Genomic DNA, 17,500 nt, shown 5'->3' with positions numbered 1-17,500 from the left:
CGAGATCATTAACATCTTAGCAGAGTTAAGCGACAGACACTGTTGAACAGTTCAAAGATGGAAAATCCTTCTCGAGGGCGTACTCTTTTAATCGTCAACTCCTCTGTTGGAAGGAGGTGGAACTCATTAGTGCCTGTTTTCACATCCGCTGGCTCTGGTGCTTTAGAAAAATACCATCCAGTTGATAAACAGAAACAAACAAACATAATGGCCACGTCGGTGTAGCGCACGACAAGCGCTACGTGATCGGTGTTGACCAGCTCCACTTCCCGGGAAGATGTCGCTGCTCACCAGGCACACCCATGGCGGAGTGTCCTCCGGGAAGCAGGGACGCCAGATGTGCTCTGTTATGCATGAAAGTGCAAATCGATTGGCGGAAGATCAACACTGCACCTGATGCGCGTCTTGTACGATAGCACGATAGAGAAAAGCGAGAATTGTTTGTCCATCGATTGTTTTTTTTTTTCTCGAACAAAGCTAGCAAACTGAGCCAAATGCAAATGCTCGCTTTGTGATGCGGTGTGTTCTTGTGAACTGAACTTCATTCGTTTGTTTTTTTTTTTCTTTGGTTCAATAATAAGACACGACGGTAGCTCATGCGAATAACGTGTGCATATTTTTTATGTTACACAATTAACCAACATGAAGCTGGCAGCATCTTTAGCAACTTTTATTGCAACTGCCAATCCCATCTCTATGTAGTCTTTCAATAGAAAAAAAGTGTTTCCTTATCAAAAATGAATAATAATAAACTGAAGGAGACTAAGACATTCAATTTTTATTCGTTTTGGATATATTTCAATTCCAATTTATAGACATTAAACTGTCAGTAACAGTTGTAAGAAAAAAATGAACGTAAAAATGGTCGTAAGAGCTTCATAATGGACTCATTATGCTCCTGATAGGGAGCATGAATAGACAATCTGTCGATATAGATATTGATAGCAGGTTTTATGTGAAATTCCGACTGAGCTTATTACGAGAGAGAGAGAGAGAGAGAGAGAGAGAGAGAGAGAGAGAGAGAGAGAGATGAGATAAATAACTCTAATACACGCTGATTAAGTTAAAGTTGAAGCATGAATTTAAAAAGTTGTTCACATCCCATGCACATAATTAACAGCACTGGCTATGTTCCACCGACATTAGACGCGCATCGATGAATTTTCCCATCAAAATGCTCATCATTAGCTTTTCCCAAGGCAATTCTGTCATGCACCTGTGTTTGCACGAAATGTGTCGCTTTACAATTGACCGACCGTCCATCTTCGAAATCCCATCACATTTACCGATTGCCGAACGAACCATTACGAATCGTTTAATTACTCCGGCTCGCCCACGAGGGACCACCGGTTGGCCACTCTACGTCTACGTCACTCGCCACTCACGGTCCATCAAAGGGAGGCGGCCAGTTTGCAGCCCTCCCACGCATGCAGCACAGCGAATCGAGTTGCATAAATCAGTGCACCAGATGGTAGATCGGCGCGTATATTACTCCCAGTTAATTACGCGCTTCCTTGCCTTCGCAAAAGCGTACGAGATGATGCTGCAGCTCGTCTTCTCTCTCTCTCTCTCTCTCTCTCTCTCTCTCTCTCTCTCTCTCTCTCTCTGTCTCTCTCTGTGGGGCTCTGGAGAGTCTGTCGTCGACATGCGGCATGTCAAAAGCTACACCAAACTATTGGCAACCGGTTACCGGCACGTGTTGGTTTTGGTGCCAAGCGGTTGGCGGCAGCTGGTTGACGTAAGTGTCTTTTCTTCGGAGGCATCACCGCCACACGGATCTGCAGCTGACAAGCACCGTATTGAGTCGTGCTGCTTGTCGTTAATGAGAAGAACAAACTTCATCCTTCGCCCACCACCAACTCGGCGTTGGCTGCCGACGGTTGCCAATGCTTCGGAATGAACACACGACACACTTGTGGGAAGAGATGAGTTTAGTTACATCGCACCAGTCGAGTCGCCCTCGTCGTCGCCGTCTTCGTCGGAATTCGTTGTTTAACTTTTGTCCAATCGATCCGATTAAGCCATCACGTGCGCCCCGAAGGCGTCACGGATTAATGTCGGAATGAAATCTAATCCTTCTTCACTCATGCAGCGAGCGATGTCGGCGCATCGAACGAAATCCAAAGGTTAATCCGACAAATGTTCCCGATTCTCCATCGAACCAGCACCGTTCGGTGGTGTGGTTTGTGCGGCGGTGACCGGGAATGAGGTTATGACATTGCGACCCCCCGGTCCCCCTCTGTTTATCCCATCGTGCGGCCAGTGTGCGTTCGTGTTAGCTAAACATGAGACAGCAGAAAACGTCGTCCGTCCTCGGCTAACAGAAAATGGCAGCAACAGCACCACCAGGAGCAACAACAGCAACCAGTACAACACCAACCAAACACCATTCCGTCGGGCACTGATGTGCTAGAAAATTGGTTTTCCAAGTAAACAACGAACCCTGGGGCCAGTGGCATAACAGCGACGACGGGCAAAGTGTTTCCGACCATAAAAGACCATTCGACGGTGACTCTGTTCCCAGGAACCCTGGGTTGTCGGTTCGGTCCTACAAGATGTAGAGACAGGCGTGACGTTCTCCGATCCCGGAACCTACGCGGAAGTGCAAAACCGTTGTACCGGCAAACGGCAGGACAAAGGGGCAGGAACAACAACAACCTACCACAATCGGTTTTGTGGTCCGTTCGATTAACGAACTACGCGCAGTGGACCTTTGTGTCTTTCCCTCGCTTCTCGGCTTCTCGGAGTATTCGTCGAGTGTCGAACATGCGATCCTGCTGCGGCGTGATGAGTGAGTTAATGTGAACGTGCGTGACTCGGTGAGACCACCAGCGGCCAGGGAAACATGTTGTGCTTCAATCTGAAAATAGCCACCATCTTCCGCACGTACCGGGAGTCGGATCCGGTGCGCGATCGGAGCCAGAGTCTGTTCACGCCACCGCCCCGGGCACCAAACCGTGACATCGGTGCCCTGCGGGTCCTGCAGCGTCGTGCATCGAGCGTAATGTAAGTTCCGCGTCAGAAAACAGACACACTGCTGTGTGCACCGCTGGTACACGCCTCACACCAGTTGATCACTTCCCAAAACAAAAAAACCAAGGAACCAAGCCGGCACAGGGTTCGATGTCGTTCCGTACGAATGTCCGGCGAATGTCGTGGCGCAAAGCCGAAGCCTAATTTGGCGTTCAGTTCAAGATGAAAAGTGCCATTACACCGTGAGTTTATCCGACAAATGGCGCAGTACTGCTATGACCTGTCGACACGAACTGCGATGTGCGAATCCGATGTGGCCACTCGCACTCGCATGCTTCCTGAATGCTTCAATTGGGGTCCGTTTGTCTCTGTGTTTGTGTGCGTTTCCCGACGATTATATCCCTGTTTTAATGTTCACCTTCGGGGAGAGGGACTTTTGTGTATGCGGGTGTGATTACGATTATGATCGCTTCATGGTCATGGTGGAGGCGCCATTAAAGCGGTTTGGAATGACAGCATCGCCGCTTATAGCGCCCGAGTGCCTCTTGACAATTAACGGGAAGCACCGCTCTAATTGCTCCCGGGCGCCCATCAAAAGAACTCCGGACGATAAGATGTCAAACGCGATGTTTTCCTGCTTCCTGCTTGACGAATCTCTCGACGCTAGTTTATCGAACCGGAACCGGAACCGGAGCCATTGTTTTGTTTTGCTGTTTCGTGACAGCGTCCTAGAAATGCGTTCGAATACGTTCCCAGCCAAGTGGAAGGCCAATGAGGGCAGCGTACCCAGTAAACCATCCAACAACACTCCAACTCCATCTTAAAGTGCGTCACTCTGAAGTTGTGTGCGTGTTGTTGATGGCGAGGGCACCGTTTTAATGGCAACCAATGGGGGTTTGAAGAGGAGAGGGGTCAAGCGTCGTTTTTGGGGGGAACGTTTCGATAGGACATTCGCTTCAATGCGTCTGATCGGTGGCGGTACGGTGATGCTCACTGATTCAGGTTGCGCATTCGAGCAAACATAAACCCCTCAAAGGCAGCCTGGGTAGGTCTCGTGACCGAGAGTTCGTCGGCAGTTCATAACCATTCCGTTTTGCGCCCTCTTACGTCCTCTTTCGGTCTCTCTCTCTGCCCTCGGATTCAGGCTGGCCGTGTCTTGTTGCTGTTGCGGTACCACTGTGACCCTGTGCCCCTTCGTGTGCTATGATAAGGACACAGACAACTGAAGCCTAACTAGCACATCAGGCCGCACTGGAGCCCAGTAACTCGTGCTCGCGCTTTAGATCGGATGCTTGGACAACGGAGCTGACCGGACCTGCAGAGCGTACCGAGGAGCGACTTCCAGAAAGCATATGATTCGGTTGCCGTACCGTCGTCTGATGTTTATGTTTGTGGCTGGCCTACATAAATACAACCCTCGGCTGGGTCGTTGTGTAGGTTCGGTTGCGGCAGACGCTCCAGTTGAGCGCACTGTTATCATTCGAGTTGCAGTCGTTCCGTTGAAAATGGAATTATTTTTTGAAGAATATAAAACACAGATTCGCTTCGCTTCGCCACGTCACTGCGTGGTGAGGGCTGTGGAGACGGGCGACAATATTAAAGTTTCTTTCAACAGCCCCGACGTTTAGTGGAGCAACTTGAACTTGCCGTCGGAACCGAATCAGGATTGTGGCTGGTGGCTTATGCAAGACCAAACAAGATAAGCACCAGCAAAGCACCGGCGAGTCGCAGCTCAAAGAAAACAAGTTTAAACCGCACAGCCAAACAAACCGCAAAGGAACCGCGCCCTAGTCTAATCGCGCGGCCCTTTGACTCGATCTCGATTATTTTCAACTAAAGTTTCCATCCGGCCACCGTGGCGTGGGAAGAGGACGACGGGCCGGCTAAGGCTACCAAAAGACCATGTTCCGTAGGTCACGGTTGACACTGATTAATGGTGCACCGAGCGATGGGAAAGCACCCGGTTTGTTTGTTTGTTTATTCGTTTGTTTGCCGCATCCATTTCCCCATTTCGTCCTATTCCTCGTTCTCGGGCGTGCGCGATCGCATTGATTTCATGGCGATGTCCAACCACCGCCCAAGAAGGTGGGGACGACGGGGGAAACTCGATTTAATAGCAATTAGACCAGGATTGTTGCTTTTACCGGACGGGGGAGATAGGTGTTGGGTTTGGGGGGGGCACAGATATGCTTGGTATTCGAAGAATTTCCCTTCATCCTGGATTCGAAGTGCTAATTTCCTTCATTTCCCTTATCTCTCTTTCTCGATGCAGTACTTCCGCCACCGAACTTATCTCGCGAAGAGGCGTCTTCTCGCGGCGGCACTATGGATCCGTGGATCAGGTAAGTTAAGGGGGGGCGGGGGGGGGGGTTAGAGGTGTTCGGGGTTGTGTCTCGTGAGTGTCGTTACGGTTTAAGGGTGATTGGAACTGAGCTGCCATATCGGTCGTAATGGCAAAAGGGAAATTGGTCCAGCAGGACTATTCCTTGTAGCACATTCCAAACGATATTAGGAACTGGTCGTCTTCCTATTGTTCTTACGGGGGTTCCGTGGTATTTTATTTTTATTTATCCACATTATTTAAAAAAGAAAATGTTAAACGCAGAGCTTCTCAAGAATATTGTGTAGATTGGATGGATCTATTGAAGCAAAACAGAGAATGATACAGCTGTTGGACAATTATGCATCCTGCACAGCTCCATGCACAAGGCAATTTCGAATGCGATCTGTCGAAAACCAATGTTTTCAGGTTGATAACCCTTGAAGCATCAGAAAAATTGACCAACCAGATTCCACTGCCGAGATGTTGTACAATTTGTCAATAGTTTTGTTTGTAATAATGTAAACTTCGGTTTTTAATTAGTCAACATTGTAAAAGTCAACATTGTGTCTTAAAAAAAGAACAATTTGTCTACCAAAACATTTTTAATAAAATTTGATAAATTGGAAGTTTAACATTTTCTCGACAGATTAGGTCACGAAAATAATAATCTAACAAAAGAGTATCGAATTGTATTATTTTATTCGTTGTATTATTTGTATTTTTCCTTGTATTTTATATCTACGATGATTGATATTTTCATCAATCTGCGTCATTGTTATCTTCAAATGTTAAAAATTAAGTTACTAATATCTTTTTGAAATTCACGACGACAAGAAATGTGAACGTTTTGTCACAAAAAATCATCCCAAAAAAGGAACCGAATTAATCATAGTCTGTAGTCAGTCATCATCAGTCGCTCAATCTCAAACATTCAATCCGTTCTCCAATGATTCAAAACAATAAAAAAAAATCGTCCATGGTGCACCCTTGGTTCTCGTTTTTATTACTCAAATCTGTCCAATATCCGGTTTCAAGAGAGTTAGAGTGTAAGAGTTCCAGACGCTACTTCCTCTTGCGAGTGTCCCCGGTCGTCCGAACGTGGGCTAATGACTCTATCCGCTTCGTCCCACCCAATTACAGAGCACTCTTCATTCCACTCTCCTTCTCTCTGCCTCTCTCTCTCTCTCTTTCTTCCTCCCAAAAAGTTAATCCATATTAATTGGTGTCTCAAGGTTGCACTGCCGGGTCAGCGCTTGAGAAGCTACCCAACTGGACCTGAAAGGGCTGGTTGGAATGCTTGCATTCCCATGACCATTCCGGTCCCATTGGCGCATCCCCCCGCCCTTTCCTGGAGCTGAAAATGAATTAATCTTGATTACATTAGTGTTGAAAAGGGGAACGCGAGCTGCCCTGAAACGGAATGGCATTAGCTAAACTCAACGCGCAGACAAGCCGTGGCGCATGTTTTCAAAAAATGCTGCAATGGAAAGAGTTTGATTAGATTGATAATTTTGAACGCAAAACATTAAAAATTGAATAAATTTAATCCCGCATCCCCAGTAACAAAATAATAACGCCTAGCACAAATCAAGGTGGATAGCGAAGACAACGACGGTTAAGTGATTCGAGTGTTTGGTGTGTCGATGACGGTTTGACGGACGGTTCCTGTGAATAGAAGCGCATTTTGGAAAGCGAGAGACCGGAACATGACTCCAGCACGGTCAGTCGTTAGTGGAAGCGAACAGATTAGCATGAGATTTCGCTTGGGTTCGCTGGATACATACCCTGGTTCGGCAGGATGAAGATTTTGTTCGTGATCTGATAGTAGTCGTAATCATCGTCCTGTTCGTCCGGTTCGTCCGCCTGCATACCACCGCCACCGTACGGTTCGTCACTCTGGTAGTCGTAGCTCTCCTTCTGGCCGACCGGTGCGTTACTCAGACGCAAACTGTCCTGGTACCGTTCCATGATCGCGTCCGGTACCTCCGGGTACGCCGTCCCATTCGGTGTCCGCTCGATACCGAGCTTCATCAGGAAGTGCGCCTTGATGGACTTGAGCGACGCCTTGGCGTACACGTTCCGGTACTGGCACGCCTGGCAGCTGAGCTTGTGGTGCGGTTCGTGCTGCTGCTGCTGCTGCTGTTGCTGGCGATGGTACGAGTGGTGGTGGTGCTGGTACGAGTGCTCGGTGAACGGTAGCCCAGGCTCATCACCCTGCATCCCATCATCATCAACCGCTAGCCGCCGGTGCCCACCATCATCGTCATCATCATCATCATCGAACCGACTGACGGTAATCAGATCCGCGTCCAGGTACACCGATTGGCTTCCGTTGTACAGATGCTCGTACTTGGCACCATCGTCCGGTAGATCGGATTCCTGCGGTACGTGACCTCCGGTGATCTTCACTAGCTGTAGAAGCAGCAGCACCACCACGCATCCGTTCCACACCAGTGCCCACCATGCTGCTCCCTGTCCGGTTGCCGGATGGTACGATCCGGTGGACGCCATCACTCTCAGGTCACTCCTTCTCCACACCAGGTTCACTTCAGGCGAGAGAAGCTCACGGCACACGATCACGGCACCGCGCTAGCACGCACGCACGAACGCTACGACGAAAACTTCGATCGATCGATCGGTCACGCAGAGCTGATCGAATGCCGGCCGGTCGAACACACCAACCACAACCAAACCGTTCCGCCCGGATTGTCAGTGCGAGTCGGAAAGTCTGCACGCCAAGCGATGCTCGGATACAATGTTGCGCGTGGCCGCCGAGCATGGCAACTTTATTTATATATCCGCTGGTCTCGCGGGGAGCGGTGGCGCGGGATGATTGGCGAACGGGGATTCGCGAGACACCCAAGTTACTGCCAATCGCGCTGCCGACTAGCTGGCAAGTCAATCAATTGGCATCAATGAGGGGACCGCACTGGCGCCCGCACGGGGTTTTCGCATGAACTCGTCCCCCCCGGGGGTCCTCGGTTGTGTGCTCGCGCGTGGCCCAACGCTGGTGCCGGGAACCGGGTTAAATGGCTTCAATTAAAATTGATTTTAATCGGCTCCCCCCGGGGGGCCGCAGCGAAACAATGTCACCCGCACGAGGGAAGGCACGATGTCGCTGAACTCTTTATAGCGCGGTGCATCGCTACATGATGTGACCATGGAGATGGAGATGCCACCGCGATTCGTGTCGACGGAATGCATCGGTTGCAAGCGTGTCATTTCTCAATTAAGCAACTCGATGGCGCGACACCCAGACATGTTTAGAATAAAGAAGAAGCTGATCCAAAGGCCTGTCCGTGACCTGTTGCTGTGAGCCCGATCAAATCTGACATCAGATCTTGGCCGGAAATGGTGATCCTGCCGCTGGCGGTGGTCCAATTTCTACGAAGGATTTCTACGCTTTTGTGCCACAGGGGGCGGAAGGCTCATCGTTTGTTGGACGCATAATTCTACATCGACCATCGTGTGGTGGCCATTCTCACAAAGCCACAGAAGCCAGCATCCCCTAAGCCCCTTCAGTGCGTTCGAGATGCCAAAAGGGGTTTCTGCCCGTGGCCATGAGCCTTCAAACACTTCGCTCTTCGATTGTATGGAATGGCCGTGTCCGTGTCCGTGTCCGTGCCGGCTAGCGGTCAGAGGGTTTGGCCCTTTGGCATCCGGTTTTCCATCATCTTTGTGTCCGCTGTGATGGTGCTCCCGGCTGTTGCTGCTGTCACAAAGGAGTTATATCGCCGATCCCACTTGTTGTGACATTTCATGACATCCCTTATGTTTAATTCATTCGCCTTCATCCCAATGGTGGCCACCAGCGCCGGGCGAACCGAGTTGCTCTAACCAGCAAACAATCGGAACAGTCGCTGCAAAATGCCAACGGCAACGGCGCAGAAACGTGGCAAGAGAAAGGAATCACTAGTGTTAAGGAGTCGGCTTCTTCGTTGGATAAAATGGAATTGAAAAAGGATAAAGGAGGAGGAGCGAAGCCAGAAGCTGACTAGCTTGTTAATTATTAAACTAGAATGTTTTTAATGTTTCAAAACAGCATCTCAAGAAGGCCACTCGGCTAATGGCACTAAATTGAATGGAGACAAATTGGAAAAAAGTTCCCCGTAAAGCGGTTTGAGATGCAATTTTTTTTTTATCACATCCCGGCCAGGCCACACTGCAGCCAGGGACAATGGAAACCATTTTTCACCCCCCCCGCTCGAAAGGATGCGCTTTTTCGCGTGGATTCCATGGTGGAGTGACGCTAAACATTCACTTTGGCGGTTTCACTAGGGGCCACGGATAACTCCTCTCTCTCTCTCTCTTTATGTTCGTTCTTTGTCGTCGATGGCCAATGGCGGCATCGCCCAGGTGACGGTCTGCGGGATCGATCGATCGAATGCTGCAAAAGCCAAAGTGTGACACCACGACAGTGCGAGTTTAAGGGGGGGGGGGGGGAGTTGGAGGTAGGAAATTTACAACCATAACCTAATAGCTGTTGCTGGGCACGTTTTCCATCCTTCCGTTCGACTTTGGGCCCCATAAAAAACCATCGTATCCCACCGGGTCACGGAGAAGAAGCTCTTGAATGTTTGAACAGAGTTTTTGTGATGCTGCTGCTGCTGTTGCTGGAACCGCACGTCGCCGACGTACGTCACCGTCGCACGTCACGTCGTCGTCGTCGTCGTCGTTGGCCACTGGATTCTCATTAGCTCCTGGCCAGCGCCAGGGAGTGACGGTGGGGCACCAGGGAATGGTTGTCTACTTCAAGGAAGCCACCGATCTGCTACACAATTTCATCGATTTGGGTGACCGTGTTTAGAAGATGTTGGTGCTTGAACCTTTTTCTTTTTGTTGCGTAGATTGAAAACGGTGCAACGGTGGTCTTGTGGCACTTCTGGTAGGCCTGTCTGCCTGTCTGCTGACACAACATTCCATCCAAGAGCCCATTATTGATTGCTTTAGGCTTTAGGCATCGCAAGGACTTACAAGGAGACCGCGGGGATACAAGGGCTGCTTCCGATGCTTCCATTCCGTTACATGTGCGTTCTCGTGCGAACCTCGTGCGATGGCGATGGCGTATGGCAGGGGTATACCCACGGTGGTGTCATTCTCTTTGACACACCAAATTACCATAGCGAATGGGCAATCTGCTTCGTAATGAATAATACATTCCCTGGCAAACGCTGGCTCGGCCAGCTTCTTCGTTGCTCGAGAGCGGCACCGAGCCCACGGGATCCCGCGGTAAGCCCTCGATGTCCTATTTTGCGCCGTCAGCATCGTCGGCCACCAGCGCGCCACCGGAGCGATGAAGGAGGCTGACAAAGGCACGCCTTGAAGCACCGTTGTGGCATCGGACGTTTAGTTTGGAATTAGCAGCAAGAGCAGAAGAGAAGCAGCAGCAGCAGCAGCAGTCGTAAGTCATAATTGCAACCGGAGAAGGACAAAGGTTTTTTAATTATTCACGAAGACACTCGCACCAACCAACCAACGAGAATACTCTTACTGCCTACTTACTTTGGAGCGAAAAACCACACACCAGAGCATTGGGCAAGATCGCGTTGGTCTAGGGCAGTTGCGTCGAGAGCAATCGTCCGTCCGTACCACGCACTCTCGGGAATGGACTAGCAGCAACCTTCCGAAGGGCTGGCGGGGTGGCAGGGTGGCTGACATTACAGTTACTAATTGGTTTGGCTTTTCCTGGTTCTGTTTTCGCTCTCCTTGCAGCTACCACAGTCGGAGATTGACGGGCTGGATCCCAACTGTCGCCGATTTCGACTGGAGAATGGCGAATCGTTAGCCGAAAAGGACGAGGTACGTGCGAGGATCACGATTGATGTATCCCATCCCATCCCTACACCCACACACATTCCACCCTTCAATTCACCGAAGCACACTTCTCAACTTCAACATTCTCTTCCTCTCTCACTCTCTCTCTCTCTCTATTTGGTCGTGTTTCCGGAGCTAACTCGGTGTATGAAGTGTTATATTTGTCTTTGAGCTTGCTATCTTGGTGAACTTTTGCGAGCTCACTCCGGGAAACTTCGCTTATCATTAGGTACACCCCCCACCCCACCAACCGTGCCCCGGGGAAGGGGTGGAATCACTGGAAACCGATTTCACTGATGATGGGACAGACACGCGCGTGCATCACTGAACCCATTGTACGCCTATGTGCATGTGTGCGTGCATGCGTCACGTCTTTCGACAGCCAAATATGTGGCATCCACTTCATTCTGGACTCCAGGAACTCCCTGACACGCTGTTCACCGTTGCCCCCACAACGGAGTATCATGGATATGATGCTTTAATTGGAAAAAAAATGATTCCACCGTCAATTCCAGTAAAACTGCCACGGGAACCGATTTTAACTTTCCACCTTTTGCCTATTTGATTTAGAAATCCCGGAATAAAGAGCCATTTTTCCGTAACTTTCGTTGGTGAATTTGAATGAATTAAGCACAGGCACGGCGCGGAGTGGGAAACCTTAAAGTGAGGAAAGCAGAGTGACAGCCTGGCCGTGTGGTGCCGTTGGTGTTGCGAAGAGGAGGTGGAGGACAAACTGCCTTTTGCAAAACTTTCAACTCACGCCAGCCCGATCCTCGGCGTCAGTGTCAGTGGACCGTGTGAGCGAGCGAGCGAGCGAGCGAGCGAGATGTATCGAGCTGAAATTGCTTCGAAATTTTTCCGGTACCGTTTTCCCTGCAACTCCCTCTCCCAGGACCGGGAAAAGTTGTGACCGAGGAGAAATCGATCAACTTTGGTTGGTTGAAGCTCACTTTAAATCAAAACCAAGGCAGGACAAGCCGACGGAGGACAGACAGATCGGATGGATGGGTCGGAAACCCCTTTTTTCGCATCGATGTCAGTCCGGGACCGGGTTTTTTCTTGGGTTTTGAGGAATCTATTGCTTTATCCGCCTTTTTCGCACACTTTTCCACTTACTGCTTATGCTTATGCGATATTTCGAGGGGAGGGAAAAGATGAAATCTATTTTAACTCACCCCGGGCCCCGGAAAACCCTTGCCCCGCTATCCATCACAACTTTAGCTTTGCATACAACAAAAAAAAAACTCGACGCTCGACGATTGAAAGTTCTTCTCCTCTTTTCTTTGTTTCTCTCCATCTGCTTTTTTTTTTCTTGCAATCGCTGGCGACGTTGTCATCATCATCATCATCATCGGGGTGCTTCAACGCGTGACTGAACCGCGATGGTGCGATACCAAAATCGTGGATGCGCGAATCAAAATCAAACCAAAAAAATAAAACAAAACGCACACACAAAACACCGAAACGAAAATTGGAAAAAACCAAAAATTGATGAAAAGGTCTTCGGTTCACCCAGCATTCCCATCCTCGAGAACCCGGAACATCAAACGCGCTGGTACTTCAAATATTTTCTCGGAAAGTGTAAGTATGACGCCATTATTTATCACTCCTTCTGCCCATGCCATTTATTACCTTCCTCCTCCGCCTCCTCCTCCTCCTCCTGCTCCTTCCGGAGTCAACGGTCGTGGCCCTCGGGGCTGTCCGGTCCGGTTCGTTTCATTTCAATTCATTATCCTGCCAGCTGCTTTCCCTAGTTGAAGAACGATTTACCTTGAGGCTATTGGTTCCGAGAAGGGTTTTCTTTTTCTATTTACTTTTCTTTTTTGCAATATGACGGATCTCCGTGAATCGAATCGACCTTTCCCGACCGTTTTCTTCCCATTTTTCCCGATTATCAATTTGTCGCTCAGTTTGAATAGGACAATATCGTGCGCCACGAATCGCCAATTGTTTTTCCTTCTTCTTCTTCGCCCGTTCTCGGTTCTGCTTGCAGTGCATCAAAACTACGTGGGCATCGATTCGGAGAAGAGTCCCTACTTTCTGTCGATCGTGTCACAGGACTCGGGCAGCAAATGTATGCCGCTGTATCGTGTCATGCTGTTCCGGAAACAGGTAACTATAATTTGACCGTAGCTCATGAGAGGACATGGGATAGCCATCTCGAACCAATCCCTCGGTAACACTCGATGGATTCCTCCTCCTGCCGGCCTGCTAGATCCCGTTGGCCACATCGTAATTCATCGTCAAAAAGGACATTTAATTCAAGGAGCTGCTCTTCCATAGCTCTCTGCTCCTCCATGCACCCAGAAAACCTTAATTGATAGCTTGTGAAGTCCCCAAAAATGGTCCATCCAATGACAAGGCACCCCCCCCCCCCGTCCCACGATTAAATGCTGCTCGAAACCTGCTGCCACATCAGCAATTCAGCCGGAACTGCTGATCCTTGGGTAAGCGCAGGATATGGAACGAGAACCGTGTGTCTATAGGACGGACGGAGGGACGGACGGACGCGTGAGCCTTCCTGGCTATTAGCTAAGCTGCGCTCCAATGTCTTGAGGCCCATTCGAACGGAGCAGAAGAGCTGTCACCACTCACCGTCCTAGGGGCCACTCGTTTTCCGGTCGGTTTGTCGATGTTGATGGCCGCCCCTCCAGATCCGGATATCCTCCCGGATTGCCGCCAGCCTGAAGTGCTGCTCGGCCGAGCACTGGGATCCGCTGGGAAAATGCGTAAAGTGAAAATGGATGCTACGGTTGTCTCCGGACAAGGCCATGACAGGAGCAGGGGAGGGCACGGCGTGACGTGGCAAGAAAACACTCACGGCGACGGTGTACGCCCGGTGCGATAACGGTCATAGATCTTCGTCTATTTTTAGATCCAACTGCCTGCCACTCTCTCTCGCTCTCCCTCTCTTTCTCCCAAGGACGCACACTGAAGGTGAAAGTTTGTCAATCGATTTTAGGGCCAACATGGCGTGTCGTGTCGTGCCGTGCAAAACGGAACGTGAGCACCTCGGGGATTGCCTTTGGGTAGCTTTGGCCACTTTGCCTTTTCCGGTTTTTTTTTTTCCTGGGGATGTTTGGTGTGCGATTTGAGGCTGTAAAATGAGTAAAGTTTTTCTGATTTAAGTACCTTTCGGCCGGCTAATAGGCCAGGTACTGGTACTGGCCGAAACTTGATGCCAGGCGATTGGAAACATTGTGTGTCTGTGTGTATGTATCTACTCATGATCTTTTCTGTTAAAGTAAAGCCAGTTACAGTTAGAATCTAAACGCATTCGATAGGTCATTTATCAGCAAATAAATGGAATAGAAGGGCCATTTTAAAGATTTTTTGTTATTATCTTTAAAGGAAAATATTGAAGCGAGCTTTTCGGCAGTTTTTGGTACAAAATTTCATTTTTCCTTCGTCAAAGCCATACTTTTTGGCTCAGAACTGCTGGAAACCTTATTCATCTTCTTGTTTTTCCACATTTGCTCCCGTGTTTTTTTGAACAATTCTGACGCATTGCTTGAGTTTCCCTTTGATGAGTAGAAAACTCGAACAATCATCCAATGATTGGTAGTTTTCGGAACATGAGTTTTATTAAGTAAAAACATTGACGCACACTTGCTGCAAAGCAACCTGTACCTAGCATGGGTTTTGGTAATCAATTTGATATTACATTTTCTCGCAATTGAAGTTGTGGAATTGCAATGTCATGTCGCGATGAGTTGGTTTGGTTTAATCACGCAAAGAAATCCCATGATTATTGTGATCTGTTCGATTCACTTTTTTGTTGCCTGATTTATTTGGATTATTCGCCGGAATAGATCCCCGGTAACGTATGAATGCGATATTTTGAGTCATGTCTGGACAATTCAGGAATTTTGTGGTTTTTCACCCTGCCACCATCGTGACAATCAACGTGACTGTGCAGATTTCTTTTTCGCATTTTCCAAGCTGTTCCTCAACATTGAGAAAAAAAAACAATTTCCAGTAAAGAAAAGTCTTGAATCAAGACGCGAATCTAATTGTGACAGGCTTTACGCGCGGAACGTCACAGGAAGTACGCTGCGAACGCGACTGCCACTCACGCACGTGACGCAGTTTAGAAAAGGTAAAGAGAACAGAGTCTCCACGCGCTTTACGTCTATCGCGAGATCATAAATACGAATGTGTTTGCCTTTTTCTCGCACTTTTCCGCCGGGTTCCTTTCCAAGATTCTTCCCAAAATCCATCACTCGCTTTGATGTTCCCCGGGCGTTTGTTTACGCTGCGATGGCATGTTTACGGTGCATGTTCTTCCGTGCGATGGAGGAGGAGGGCACGATGTGGCCGAAACATGTTTATGCCTTCGGTACTGAGTAGCGCCGCCTAAACGTGAATCCCACCAACAGGAATGCCGTACATTCTTGTAACGCCACCAGCCACGCGTTGCTGCCACGATGTTAATACAGAACCTTTAAATTCTCTAACCGTGGGATGGAAACATATCATGGTTTTTATCTGATCCCATGCTAACATGCACACTCTCTCTCTCTCTCTCCGTCTCTGCGTCTTGTGTCCCAGGGTGCCCAAAAGCTCGCCCTGCCCTACAACCCACAGCAGAAGCTGACGGTGAAGCAAATCCTGTCCAACTTCACGCTCATGGACGCGAACAAATCGCCGAAGGAGATCTTCTCGGCCGACATACAGAAGGATCTGCTGCTGCTGGAGGAGCAGGAGGGTTCGGTGAACTTCAAGTTCGGTGTCGTGTACATGAAGGCGGGCCAGAAGATGGATGACGAGATGCTGAGCAATGGTAGGTCGGGCGTTCGTGCCGCACCAGAAGAAGTGACGGAACCACGGTCTGTCGTGCTTTATTGACAATGAACGACTGTCTCTTCTGTGCCTTCTATTCCTCTATCGGGCTCGCTGCTCCGCACCATCTGGCACGGGCGCCTCGTGTCTGCTGTGACCTAGAAACGGGAAGTCCGGAGTTTGATGATTTCCTGGCCCTGCTCGGGGAACGAATACGCTTAAAAGAATGGGAACGTTACCGCGGTGGGCTCGATGTCAAAGGTAGGGACGACAACGACTAGACACTGGTCTATCGAATGGCGCACTAACTTTCGGTCCTCTTTTTTCGCTTCATTTTCCCCTTGTTTCGCAGGTGATATGACGGGCAAATACTCGATCTACACACTGTACGAGGGCCACGAAATTATGTTCCACGTGTCGACGCTACTGCCCTTCAGCAGAGATAATCGGCAGCAGGTGAGTGAGCTCATTTCGGTTCGATTTCCGCCCTCACGTCGCCGTTAAGCCGATGTTCCGCGATGTGAGCGCGAACTCCTCTTACATGCGTGGCCTCTGACCTTGGCACTCTCGCTTTTGCAGGTAGAACGCAAACGGCACATCGGGAACGATATCGTCAACATCATCTTCATCGACGAGGGCAGCGAACAGGAGACGACCGAGTTCATTCCCAACAATGTAAAAAGTCAATTTACACGTGAGTACACGCCATTCCGGGGCTCTCTCTTTCTCCCTCTGTCTCTCTGTCATTCTGATTTCCAATCGTCAGAAGCATCATCATCATCATCACCGAAGCACTTCTTCTTATCGGTTCAAGTCCGTCCGCAATCCGAATAACTGCTTCTCCTGCTCAACGGTCCCAATCAATTGGATTGCAATTTGTAAGCCGATTAGTGGTGACAGAACACAGGAGGTGGCGGGTGTCTGGTTATTAAATGTAGTTTCATTCCCATTCCATCATGTTTCACCTTATGCTCTACAATGTTGTGCACTCGGGCACGGTCAGAGTCTCCACCTCTTTTTGGGCAGCACAGAAGTTTGTCATCCTAGCACGAGTGCGATAGTGGCGAAGGCGAGGTGTGCCTGTGACGGCACCGCCTGTAACCGATCACTCACCACATTAAGCGGGCCCCGAACCAGGACGATAAATCATTTTCGCACCGAAACCTCCCCCCACCAACAAATCCGTACCGGCTGCTCCTGATGATGGGCCATTCCTCTTCTTCTTCTTCATGCTTCTTCTTCTCCTTCCGCAGATGTTTTCGCCGTCGTGACGAAGCGAGGGACACGCTACCGGTTAGCGGTGTACTGCGACGAGACGGTGCCACCGTTCGGACCAACCTTACCCAATCCGCCCGAGTTTGAGGTAAGTAGCAACCCGGGCACCGCCACCTGGGACCTACGCTCCGTTTGCACATGACCACTTTTGGCTGGGCGCCCCTTTTAATCATGCGGAATCCAAATCTCATTCTCGTTAATTGACCATTTCTATTCATTTCCTGCTTGGAGGGGGGACGGTGACAGGCTGGGTTTGCTCGCATGAAAGGTTTCTCCCCCCCTAAAAGCCCCGGGTTTGTCCGAACAGTCTGGCAACAGTGACGGGCATCGGGG

The 17,500-nt window shown here is 49.5% G+C and overlaps 2 protein-coding genes across 4 annotated transcripts in view; one reads left to right on the top strand and one right to left on the bottom strand.

The window, feature by feature from the left end:
- LOC126573163 (GTPase-activating Rap/Ran-GAP domain-like protein 3) overlaps positions 1-17,500 on the top strand; it is a 76,884-nt gene that overhangs the window by 52,980 nt on the left and 6,404 nt on the right. For 2 of the 3 annotated variants that reach the window (XM_050233092.1, XM_050233091.1), the window contains 9 exons: positions 5,246-5,315; positions 11,009-11,095; positions 12,610-12,691; positions 13,104-13,222; positions 15,662-15,893; positions 16,055-16,153; positions 16,245-16,348; positions 16,472-16,586; positions 17,146-17,255. In XM_050233092.1, the coding sequence (XP_050089049.1) occupies positions 5,246-5,315; positions 11,009-11,095; positions 12,610-12,691; positions 13,104-13,222; positions 15,662-15,893; positions 16,055-16,153; positions 16,245-16,348; positions 16,472-16,586; positions 17,146-17,255 (1,018 nt within the window). Of the gene's footprint in view, positions 1-2,845; positions 3,007-5,245; positions 5,316-11,008; positions 11,096-12,609; positions 12,692-13,103; positions 13,223-15,661; positions 15,894-16,054; positions 16,154-16,244; positions 16,349-16,471; positions 16,587-17,145; positions 17,256-17,500 lie in introns of those variants that run through there. The other variant, XM_050233090.1, reaches the window with a different exon arrangement.
- LOC126573173 (uncharacterized) lies at positions 6,444-8,047 on the bottom strand. The gene has a single exon (XM_050233102.1). The coding sequence runs from the start codon at positions 7,805-7,807 to the stop codon at positions 7,043-7,045; it is 765 nt and encodes a 254-aa protein (XP_050089059.1). The 5' UTR covers positions 7,808-8,047; the 3' UTR covers positions 6,444-7,042.

Source organism: Anopheles aquasalis, chromosome 2 (assembly GCF_943734665.1).
Source record: "Anopheles aquasalis chromosome 2, idAnoAquaMG_Q_19, whole genome shotgun sequence".
NCBI classification, from domain to species: Eukaryota; Metazoa; Arthropoda; class Insecta; order Diptera; family Culicidae; genus Anopheles; species Anopheles aquasalis.
The sequence above is the reverse complement of the archived record's forward strand: the minus strand, read 5'-3'. Positions and strand labels throughout refer to the sequence as shown.